At 38.0% G+C, this 12620-nt stretch overlaps 1 protein-coding gene across 1 annotated transcript; it reads left to right on the top strand.

Annotated features, from left to right (window-relative positions):
• Nucleotides 1–933: 933 nt before the first annotated feature.
• Nucleotides 934–10325, top strand: LOC124102179 (zinc finger protein 699). The gene is made up of 3 exons (XM_058583647.1): nucleotides 934–2225; nucleotides 2842–3025; nucleotides 3938–10325. Exon 3 carries the CDS (start codon nucleotides 4002–4004, stop codon nucleotides 5460–5462), a length of 1461 nt encoding a protein of 486 aa, XP_058439630.1. The 5' UTR covers nucleotides 934–2225; nucleotides 2842–3025; nucleotides 3938–4001; the 3' UTR covers nucleotides 5463–10325.
• The last annotated feature ends 2295 nt before the right edge of the window (nucleotides 10326–12620 follow it).

Raw genomic sequence — 12620 nt, 5'->3', positions numbered from 1 at the left:
TTTGATACTAGTATCTTCCAGAGACCTACATCTGTGGAAGGTCAAAATCTCTTAATTAAAATTCCCTGGTATACAGCCTAAGCTCTCATATACTTTACATCATCTCTTGATTATGTTTAGTGCCTGACAAAATGTAAGTGCTATGTAATTGAAACTGGAGTTTGAAATGAAACCAGATTCTCCACTCTGCTGGTCTGTAGGTCCACATAAGTTACATGCCTCTGCAGCTGAGAGAGCCCATTTTAGTATTGCAACTAATCACAGCAGGGAAATGCCTGTCTGGTCAGCTCCATGGGTCAGAGCTGGCAGAACCTGACTCTCTTCACTATTACTGAGCAGTGTGTTGTAGCTCTCAATGGCAGACCTCAGCAGCTGGCTGCCATTTTTTTTCCCCAAGGTCTCATTCACAGATTTGAAGACAAATCCACAGACAACAGAAGGCAAGAGTGAAGGTGTAGTATTTATATAACTGAAAAGAAAAGAAGCAGAACTCTCAGGGGCTGAGAGGGGAACCTGAGAGTAGGTTTCCCCTTAAGTGTACTAGTCTAGGGACTTAAATAGCTACTGGATGAGGCATTCATCAATATCTGTGCTAATCAGGTCTTGGAAAGATACTAAGGGTGTTGGTCAGTATCTATGCTAATCATGTCTCGAAAAAGTGCCAATACTATTGGTCAACACCTATGCTAAACAAGTATTGGAACAGTGCCAAGGCTCATGGTTTGGTCTGTGACATTCTGATTAGTTAGGCCTTGAGTCTGTAGTCTTCACTCAGGTCGGCTCTACCTCCTTTTTCCTGCCACCCGGGACAAAGAAGTTGGCTGTAATGTTTGGAATGTTTTCTATAGGTTAGTTTTGTGAAATAGCCTCTTCATTTAAAGTCTCTCTTCTTTTTTTTTTTTTTTTTTTTTTTTTTTGGTATGGTGGAGTGCATTTTCTTAACTGTCTGCCTGTTTTACTATCTATCCTATCTTATAATTACTTTTGTACTGTATTGATTTGGACATAAGCACAAAAAAAATACATGTTTAATACAGATGTAATTTTTTTCTATTGTATTTTCTATCCATGGTTGCTTGAATTCACAAATATAGAGGGCCAACTTTACTTATGTAGATCTGTGTCTGTGCTCTCTACTCTGTTTCATTGATATATTTGGATATGACTTTTGGTGAAATCCTGTTGAGCCTGATAAAATAAAGGTATTGTGTCCAACTACAACTAAAAAAATATTTAAAAAAATAAAATATATTCTGGCTGTGTCAGATCAGCTTATAATTATATTGAGGTTCCACTATGAATGTAAGTCAATCTTTTTTATTTTAATAATTTTTTACACCTTTATTTTATTTATTTATTTTTATGTAGTGCTGAGGATCAATCTCAGCACCTTGCACATGCTAGGCAAGTACTCTACCACTGAACTATAATCCCAGCCCGATCAATCTTTCTTTCTTTGTCTTTTTTGGGCTGGGAATTGAACACCTAGGGGTACTTTACCCCGAGCTATGTCCCCAATCCTTTAAAATTTTGTTTTTCTTTGCTTTGAAACAGGATCTTGTTAAGTTGCTGAGGTTGGCCTTGACTTCATGATCCTCCAGCCTCCCAATCCCACCCTGGGATTATAGGCTTGTGTCACCATGTCTGATTCAGATCAGTTCTTCACATTAGAGGCTGCCTTTCTTCCCACATCTCAGCTTTTTCTTTAACGTTCTCTATTTTTATTTTCTTTCTTCCTTCCTCTCCCTCCCTCCTTTGCCTTTTTTTTTTCTTCAATGGATTTGACATTTTGTTTCAGTTAAACTCATCCTTCTCTGTCTTTAGAGTATCAGAAGACCAAAGGTTGACCCAATCTTATGGAAAGATATTTGTGATTCTTCATTGCTTTCCCTCATGATATTCCTTTCCTCATGTACAGGGTATCCACTACTCACACCCAATCTGATCTCCCAGTGGGAACAAGAGGACGAACTGCAGATAGTGAAGACAGAACTTATCCAGGGCACCTGTACGGAGCAGCACCAGGAAGGCAAGAATCCCTGGGAGAAACTGGCCTAGGAGGAGAAAAAAATAAAATAGAAATAAAGCAAAAGTTTGTTTTGTCTGAGGAGGCTCATTATCCACAGATGCCTCAGAGGACTATTTTGACTGTTTATCTGTCCTCTCATACTTTCCTTGTTCTTGGCAAAGATCTCCATATTTGCTTTTTTTTAAGTTTGCTTTTGGTATGTGTATTTTATCCTTTCTGTTTTCCTCTCCTAATAATTTTTTTAAAAATTATTAATGAAAATTTTTAATATATTTTCTATGCTAATATGAAATACTAATATGAAATATCAAGTTAACAGAAAAATTTTAACATAACCTTTCTTTTAAAAAAAAAATATTTATTCTAATTTGTTATACATGATAGCAGAATGCATTTTGATTCATTTGGAGCACAATTTTTCATGTCTCTCGTCCCAATAATTTCTACTGGTCATGTTACTATCACTGTCATCTTCATAGAACTATTTTTTATTTTTCAGCACTGGGGGACTACTGAGCTATATCCCATATCCTTTTTAATTTTGAGTCTGAGTCTAAGTTGTTGAGGCTGTCCTTGAACTTGTGAACCTCCTACCTCAGCCTCCCAAGTAGCTGAGATTACAAGCATGCGTTACCATACTATGGTAATGTTACCATACTATGGTTTCATGGAAATATTTTTTAGTGAACTGTTTTAGTTTTGACCCTTGTGCCTATTAATAATGAAGTCCTGAAACAGCTGCACTGCTCAAACTCCTTTGCTCATAGGTAACTTTATTTTGTTTTATTTATTTATTTTTTTTTTTGTTTCAGGTTTTGAGTCTCTACTTAATACTAAGGAATTAGTTGCTCTTCAAGATAACAATGGAGAAAAAATATCCAATAAACAGAAAATAGTGAGATTCAAAAGAAATGGTTCCTGCTCCTCTATTTTACATGAAAACCAGGACTCCCATGGTGTGGATGATTGGAACAAAAGCCATGAGAAAGGTTTAAGGTGAGTGCCCTTCATATAAGACAAGGTAGTGCATCAGGAAACAATTTTGAGATTTACGAAACATATTTTGGGGCTGGGGTTGAGGCTCAGTGGCAGGCAGAGTGCTTGCCTCCCACATATGAGGACTGGGTTCAATCCTCAGCATCACATAAAAATGAATAAACGAAATAAAGATATTGCATCCATCTATAACTAAAAAATATTTTTTTAAAAGAAACATATTTTCAACATAAACCTAGGTCAAGAATTATGCTTTCATAAGAATGAAATCATGGTATTTGCCAGTAAATGGATGAAGCTGGTGCAAAGAACCAAAGGCCAAGTGTTTTCTCTGATAGGTGGATGCTAATTCACAATGGAGGGAGGGGGGGATTGGGAAGAATAGAGGTACTTTGAATTAGAGGGGAATGAGGTGAAAGGAGGGGGTGTGGGAATAATAGTAGAATGAATTGGACATTATTATCCCATGTGCATATATGATTACATGACCAGTGTAACTCTACATCCTGTATAAACAGAAGAATGAGAAATTATACTCCATTTATGTATGATGTGTCAAAATGCATTCTGCTATCATGTATAACTAATGGAATACATGCAAATAAAAAATAAATTTAAAAAAAGAAATAAAAGGATTCAAATTCAAAATTTAAAAGAAAATGTACTTTCACAAAGAATTTCGTCTAGAGAGTTTTTCCTACAAATGATACTGAGATATTGAAGGTTTGACACATAGATTGGTTTGACAGAATTATCAGAAAAATCATATAAGTCAAAAGCTGAGTGACAATGTTGGCTGTGGAAGAGCCTTCTTGAGAACTTTTAGCTTATAAGTTGATGGGGCAGAAAGCATACATATTTACTGAAAATGGTAAATTTTATTACTAATAATCTGTCTTTTATTTTTAAAAGTCATGTGGTAGAGAACATCTGTGAATACAATGAAGAAAATCAATGTGGACAAATTTCAAATCTTATGCTCCAGAGAACTACTGAAGTCAAATCCTTTGAATGCTATGAGTGTGGAAAGTCCTTCCTGTTTCATTCATCACTTAAGAATCACACCAGATCTCATGCTGGAAACAAACCCTATCAGTGTAAGGAATGTGGGAAAGCCTTCCATTTTCTTTCTTGTTTTAAAAAGCATATGAAAACTCCTACAGAAGAAAAACCATATGAATGTAAGGAATGTATAAAGGCCTTCAGTTGTTTCTCCATGTTCAGAGCACATATGAAAATTCATAGTAAAAAGGCAAAGTATGAATGTAAGGAATGTGGGAAAACATTCAGTAGTTCTTTCCACCTCACAGAACACAAAAGAATTCACAGTGGAGATAAGCCCTATGAATGTAAGGAATGTGGGAAGGCCTTTAGTTGTTCCTCATCACTTTCCAAACACAAAAGAATTCATAGTGGAGATAAGCCATATGAATGTAAGGAATGTGGGAAGGCCTTTAGCTATTCCTCTCATCTTATAAGACATATAAGAATTCACACAGGAGAAAAGCCTTATGAATGTAAAGAGTGTGGGAAGGCCTTCAGTGAATCCTCAAAACTCACTATACATGTGAGGACACACACCGGAGAGGAGCCCTATAAATGTAAGGAATGTGGGAAAGCCTACAATTGCCCCTCCTCCTTAAGTATCCACATGAGAAAACACACTGGAGAGAAACCTTTTGAATGTCTGGAATGTGGAAAAGCCTTTTATCTTTCCACTTCCCTGATCACACATGTGAACAATCAAAGTAGAGAGAAACCCTATGCATGTAAGGAATGTGGGAAGGCCTTCAGTTGTCCCTCATCCTTTAAAACACACTTGAGAGATCACAGTGGTAAGGTGCAACATGAATGTAAGGAGTGTGGGAAGGCCTTTAGTCGTTCCTCATCGCTCACTGAACACCTAAGAACTCACAGTGGAGAAAAGCCTTATGAGTGTGAAGAATGTGGGAAAGCCTTCATTAGTTCTTCCCATCTTACAGTACATAGAAGAACTCACACTGGAGAGAAACCTTATGAGTGTAAAATATGTGGGAAAGCCTTTATTCGTTTCTCACCTTTTAGTATCCACATGAGAACCCACTCTGAGGAAAAACCATATGAATGTAAGGAATGTGGAAAGGCATTTCGACATTCTTCATACCTTACTATACATGCAAGAATGCACACTGGAGAAAAACCCTTTTTATGTCTGGAGTGTGGAAGAGCTTTCAGTTCTCCCTCATCCTTTGGGAGACATGTGAGAAGCCATACTGGAGAGAAACCATATAAATGTGAGGAATGTGGGAAAGCCTTCTTTAGTTCTTCCTATCTTACAGTACATACAAGAATTCACACTGGAGAGAAACCTTATAAATGTAAAAACTGTGGGAAAGCCTTTATTGGTCCAGCCTACTTTCGAAGACATGTGAAAATTCACACAAGGGACAACATATAAATGTAAGGAGTAAGGGAATCTCTGCAAGACTTTTTCTGAACTAATGCAATTTGTGAAGTCTCATTTTGTGAAGTCTCACACTGTAGAGACACTATAAATGTGAGAAAATAGGAGATTATCACTCATTCTTTTCTTGAAGAGTTGAGGACAACTGAGCGAAACCCTGTGTTTGTAAGCTATATGGTAAAGCCATTTGATTTTGAACATAACTTTTGATTTTGAACATAACTTGTGCCACAGTCTGGCTGGGCTGTGCAAAGTAGCCGGGGTGGGGGTGGGGGGGGGCGACAAGCAACTTGTGAAGTTTGAAACAGCGGGAGCCTCTTTATTCAGAACAGCACAGGTATATATACCCAACTAAATACACACAGCTTATCTCAACATCATCTAATTACAGCAGTCATTAAGGAATCCTTATCATCTTAATAATTAGACACAGCTTAACTCAATTAACATCATCTAGATACAGCAGTCAGTCATTAAGGAATCCTCATCATCTTAATAGTTCGCTGGTGTTACTTGTCAAACCACTCCTGCTGCCAAAGTGCCAGGCGCCTACTTGACTTGGCTGTGGCTCTCAACACTTGTAGAAGAAAATTCAAAATTTGAGCTAGAAGAGAAGATCAGTGCCTCATTAAAGTGGACTTCTAGATTTTCAATGTTTTCTAATAGGAAGATTTAAGGTTATATGTTTCCCTTGTCAGCTTTTATGACATACTTTTGAGTATGAGGCGAGTTTCTTTAGCTGAGATGTAAATGTTATTTCCATTACAAAGTCTTTTGGACTCTTGGGAGATTGTGTGTGTACATGTGTGTATGCTTCTCCTCTGAGACAGGGTCTGGCTATGTTGTCCAGGCCTGTAAATCCTAGAGTTCTGCCTTAGCCTCCTAAGTTTGGGAGTGCAGGCATATATCATTGAGTCTGGCTCAAGTGCATTTTTTTTTTTTTTTTTTTGCAGGCAGGAAAATGATTTTTTTTTTTTTTAATTGTTGTTTAAGTTTGAACTCACAGAATGGGCACCTTCTTCTTCTTTGTCTTCGTCTTTGCCTTCGCCTTCTTCTTCTTCTTTGTAGTCTTCATCTTCGCCTTCATCATCTTCTTCATCTGGATACTGCAAGCTGCCTACCCAATAATTCCCCCCCTTCCCTTTAAACTAAGAGTACCGACTGTTTTTGAGAATATCAGTGTTTACTATTAAAGCTTTTCATGTGTAATAAAAAATTTTAGTAGAAATTAATTAGTACAAAGGCCTTGAAAGAGTATAGTCTCTTCTGATTGCTGTTTTGTGTTTTATTCTTTATGTTTGTTCATGATTGGAATCTTTGTTAATTTAATTTTTTCAAGTTGTAGATGGATCTTTATTTATTTATATGTGGTACTGAGAATCGAACCCAGTGTCTCATACATGCTAGGTAAGCACTTGACTACTGAGCCACAACCCCAGCCCTCATGGCTGGAATTTTGATCTAATGTTTTAAGTTAATAAAGTGTTATATTAATTTGGATATGGCTGTGGACTACATTTCCCTTAATCACTTCTAATCCTAGGTAATAAGTTTTCTAAAATAACTTTGCAAGAAGTTTGAAAGGCTTTAGGGAAGGAGCTAGAATTGCCTGCTTATTAGGACCAAGATATAGGTAGACAGATGAGTAGGGACCTTGTGGGCCCCAGTTTTCAGCTCATTTTTCTGAGTATTGAACACACTGATCCATACTTGCTCAAAACTGAATGTTAAGTACTTGACCTCAATCTCCTCAGGGGCTGCACCTCCACAAACGTCTCCATTAACTCCTGTATCCTGGCCAATCACAGCTTAGATTTCTCTGGCAAGCTCTGTTATTGCCATTTTGGCATTTTTGCTTCTCATTGCAGTTCCTCTGGCACTTTCATTGCCCTGTTAGAGTTGACCAGTTTGCAGAAGGATTGTCATCATGCTCACATTCCATTCCCATCCTTCACTCTACTTATGGGATTGATGTCTATACAAGCCTACCATGGTACCAAAAGTGAGTAGAGCTGTGGTTAATGAAGTTATCCGACTGTAATTGAGGCAAGCCTCAGATAGGTGTCATCCTATTTTGGTAGAGGAGGATTTATATTTGATACCTTCAGACAGGGAAGATTTTACTGCCTTTATGCGAGAAGAGGAATGCTATGAGCTGTTTCAGGTACATTTTGCTTCCTCCTCCCCTTTTTTAAAACATTGTATTTTAAGGGGTGGTGTTGTGGCTCAGTGGTAGAGCATTTGCCTAGCATGTATGAGGCACTGTGTTCAATTCTCAGCATGGCATATAAATAAATGAATAAAATAAAGGTCTATTAACAACTAAAAATATTTTAGAAAATTATATTTTATCTCTTAAAAGCATAAGTATACCACTTCCCTTAATCACTTTTTACTGTTTATCAAGGTATACATACACTAATGTGCAAGTTGTGTACAGCTTGATGTAATTTCACATAGATGTATACATCCTGGTGGACACATTTCCAGGATTCCAGGAAATTCATTCATCTCCTTTCTCAATAATCACTCCACAGAGGAAATAGGATTTTGACTCTTATTACGCTTGATTTGGTGTGCTTTTTCTCACTTTTCAAATAAATGTGAAAACTACAACATGTACTGTTACCTGTTTGGCTTCTTTTACTCAACATAATGTCTGGTTTGTCACTTGGTTGCTCTTATTTCTCTTGGTATGTGCTATATGTGGGGAATGCAATTACTGAATGATAGGATAGACTTCAAGTGTAGTTTTGGTAGATACTTTAGATTTTCAAAAATGTTGGTTCTACCAGTAAGTCCCCAACAGTGCATGTGAGTGTTGGCTATTCCGCATACTGGGCCCACACTTTCTAACTTTAGCTCTTCAGCAGAGTGTGTGTGTTGTTGTTGTTGAAATATGCATTTTCCTGATATGTCATGATTTTGAATACTTTTTGGTGTGCTTATTGGTTATTTGGATATCTTTATTAGGCTACCTTTTGAAGCATTTCACCCATTTTCATTTCCTTTTTTCTTTTGAAGTGTTTCCTTGCTGCTAAAAAGTCCTTGGCTATAACTAAGCTTCAATCTGGATCCTGAGGCTAAAAGATGTGCATTTGTCTGTCTCCTTGTCTTGGCTGTGCATCCTTTTGCATTGTCTTTTCTTCCAGCTGGGATGTTTTCTTCACAGTAGGCTTCAGAAGTTCTGTGCTGCTTTCTTCCCAAGATAATGCTTCAGGGAGAAGAGTGACATCTTTTTTTGAACAGTTCCAATATACTTATCAAAATGGAATCTGAGGAGGGGAGGGGGGATAGTAGAGGATAGGAAAGGCATCAGAATACAACAGACACTAGTATGGCAGTATGTAAAAACGTGGATGTGTAACCCTTGTGATTCTGCAATCTGTATGCGGGGTAAAAATGGGAGTTCATAACCCACTTGAATCAAATGTATGAAATATGATATGTCAAGAGCTATGTAATGTTTTCACCAACTAATAATAAAAAAAAAATGGAATCTGATTATTTTGTCCACCATGGTGAGGGGGATGTTAATAATCTGATTTGTTTAGGACCAGCTCCCATTTTCTCATTGAGAAACTGGGGTTAGAATTTGTACCCCTAAATCATAGAGCCCTGGCAGTTATGATGCACATGGAGAGGAGCGAGAGGCAGCTGTGAGCAGGTGGGGGCTCAAAATAGGGGCAATATTGCACCTTATGCTGACTTCGGGAAATACAAAGTCTGGGAACTTACCCAGTGTTTGTTCCTAGAAATCCTTTTAGAATGTCAGATGCCATATGTCTTTTAGATTGCTAAAAATTGCTCTCAGTCTTTACAGAACATAAAAATAAGTAGAGATCTAAGTGTTCTTTATGAAGTATTTGCCTAGACCAAGATAATGAATATATTTTATGTTTTCTTCTAGACCCTTCATTGTTTGACTTCTTGTATTTAGGTTGGTGATCCATTTCAAGTATTTTTGTTTGTTTGTTTGTTTGATAGGGTGTGAGGTAGGATGCAGGTGTATGTGTACAGATTTATCCACTAGATCATGTTTTCCCTCTGCTTAGGTAGGCAATCTGTCTTTTGGTTTGTTTGTCTTTCCTTGCAGCAGCACCATACTATCTTAATTTGTATTGCTTTGTAGTATTTTTGGAAATCTAATAATAAATTCTCATTTTAGAATTCATTAATTTTTATAAAAATATTCAGGGTCCATTTTATAGAATAACCTAAGGAAAATTGACATCTTTACAGAATTGCATCTTTCAATTGATGAACATGATGCAACAATCCATTTACCTTGGTTGTCTTTAACTTTTCTGAAGGCGTTTTGTAGTTTAATTGTAGAGGTCTTGAATGCCTTTGTTTAATTTATTTCTAGATACGTGGTGTGTTTTGCTTTGTAAATGTTTTTATTTTTAATTTTTGGATTAGTACATACCTTTGCAATATCTTTTCCTTACATCAGCTTTAAAGCTAGTGACATAAATTTAACTCACTCAAGTAATTCTCACCAGGTTTCTAAACCTTTTATTTATTTTTCTTGTCTTATTTAATGAAAAGAGGTCATGAAATTGAATATCTTTTCCTTGTTCCTGTATGAAAGAGTATTCAACATCTCACCATTAAATATAATGCTACTTGTAAATTTTCATAGATAACTTTTATCAAATTAAGGGAATTCTGTTTTGTTCCTGGATTGTCAAATGTTTTTAAAAATCACAAATTGATATTGGATTTTATCCAGTGCCTTTTCTGCATGTATCAGGGCCTTTAAAAAATCCTTAATTCTAACAAAGTGAACTATACATTCTTTGATTTTCAGTTGGTAAAACAACATGTATTACTGGAATAAATTAAACTTGTACATATTGGTCTATTAGCCTTTTCATTTTGCTAGGTTCAACATGCTACTTTAAAAAATCATGTCTCTATTTATATTGGTGTTTGTTTTATGATTTATCAAAATATATATATGATTTTTTTCTTGGTTTTTGTTCTTGTTTTTGGTACTGGGGATTGAACCCAGGGGAACTCTATCACTGAGGCACATATCCAGCCCTTTTTATTTTGAGACGGGTCTTGCTAAGTTGCTCAGGCTGGCCTTGAACTTACAATTCTTTCTCAGGCTCCCAAGTTGCTGGAATTACAGGTGTGTGCCCCTGTGCCTGGCTTGCCCCTCTTTTTTTTTTTTTTTCCTTTTTCTTTATTTTATTCTTCTTTAACCTCCTGTTGACCCAGTATTCTAGTTTCTTGCAAGAAAAACAAAAACAAAAAAAGAAAACAACAACAACAACAACAAAAAACAACAACAACAACAACAACAAAAAAACATCTTTTGGAATCATGCCCCTGGTTATTGGAAATTATTGGACTTTGCCTTACCCCAGAAAACCAATATAAGTTTCCACATCTTGCCTTGGTGAAACAGCCTAATTCCTCAATCAGTGCTGTCCACCTTTGGTGAAGCCGTAATTAAAGGCTTGCCTCTGAGTGCCCACAATATTGGACTTGGTCTCATTCCTGTTTCCAAGCCAGAAGATCCTGTCTCCAATAACAAAGGCAGCCCCTTGTCCACCCAGGCTGGTATTTAACTGGATCATGCCCAGTTCTCACACTTCCAAAATTGAAGCTGGTGGTAATGAAGGTGGAAAAATTAGTTCATCCCATAGGTGTCTGGTGCTGAAGAAGTTCTAGAGCCTCATCTGTAAGTACTGGCCTCACAATAGCTGTACTGCCTGAGACTGGGTGACTGGTGATAGAAATGGACTCCAAGACTGACACTAAGCTGGGTCACATCTGAGTCTCACATCCAGAAGACAGATACAATTTTGGGGAGGCTGGTGATGATATAGGCTGAATGATGTAGTCTATCCCAGGTGGCATGCAGGAATCTGCCTGATGCTGGTTCATGTCTAGAGGATCCATCTGTGAGCTCGGGCCTACACAGGGGCCTTGGTCTCTAATCTGCTCAGTCTCATAGTTGCAGGCCTGGCACTGAGCTCCAAGACAAAGACCCGTACTAGCTTTCATGACCTGCTCTCCTGTGGAGGTAGTCCTGCTCCTCAGCTGCCCACTCTTCGAGGAAGTGTGATGGAGAAGTTCTGTGCACTGGCAAACATGGTTGCAGCAGCTCACTCAGCTAGTATTGGAGGTTGTGGGACTGTGCATGCTCATAGGTGGTGGTTTTTTTTTTTTTTTTTTTTTTTCCTTACTGGGGATTTAACTCAGGAAACTTAACAACTGAGCCAATCTCCAGACTTTAAAAATTCTTTTTTTTTTTTAGTTGTAGATGCACACAATATCTCTATTTATTTTTATGTGGTGCTGAGATTCAAACCCAGTGCCTCACGCATGCAAGGCAACTGATCTACCACTGATCTACAACCCCAGTCCCCATCCGTTTTATTTTATTTTATTTTTTATTTAGAGACAGAGTCTTGGCTGAGTTGCTGAGGATGCTTTGAACTCTCAAGCCTCCTGCCTCAGCCTTCCGAATTCCTGGGATTACAAGGTTTACAGGCTGTGCCACCTGCCAGCATGGCAGCTGGTTTCACCCAGGCCTGGTAAAGGGTTTGAAATCTAAGGCCTAGACTTATTTCTTTCTCCCTTGCCTAGGTGGAAAGTGTCTCTCCATGCTGAGCTGCTTAGAGATGGAGCAGGATGGCAACTCTTTTTGTATCCTCTTCAAACATCTTTTCTTTTTGTTCTACTAACAGCAGGAACTATGGTCTCCCAACTGGTTTCCTTAACATCCCCTGCCTTCCTACTTGGGAAGGAACCCAGGCTAGGCAAATGCTCTACTACTGAGCCAAATCCCCAGCCCTTTTTGGAAATTATTTATTTATTTAGGTACTTAGGACTTAACTCAGGGGCACTCGACCAATGAGCCACATCCAAAAAGAGGCCTATTTTTGAATTTTACTTAGAGACAGCTTCTCACTGAGGTGCTTAGGGCCTTGCCCTTGCTGAGGCTGGCTTTGAACTCGTGATCCTCCTGCCTAAGCCTCCTGAGCTGCTGGGATTACAGGTGTGTGCCAGGTTGGAAGTTTTTATCTTAAGACAAGGTGTTACTAAGTTGCCCAGACTGGTTTTGACCTTCTGGCCTCAGCCTACCAGGGGTGCATTGGTTTCCTCAGCTCTTGCGAAGGTAGCTGAGAGCGC

Source organism: Marmota monax, unplaced genomic scaffold (assembly GCF_021218885.2).
Source record: "Marmota monax isolate L192 unplaced genomic scaffold, Marmota_monax_Labrador192_F-V1.1 WCK01_AAM20220418_F8-fsc01118, whole genome shotgun sequence".
In the NCBI taxonomy this organism is placed as follows: domain Eukaryota; kingdom Metazoa; phylum Chordata; class Mammalia; order Rodentia; family Sciuridae; genus Marmota; species Marmota monax.
This window is presented reverse-complemented; position numbering and strand designations above follow the sequence as displayed.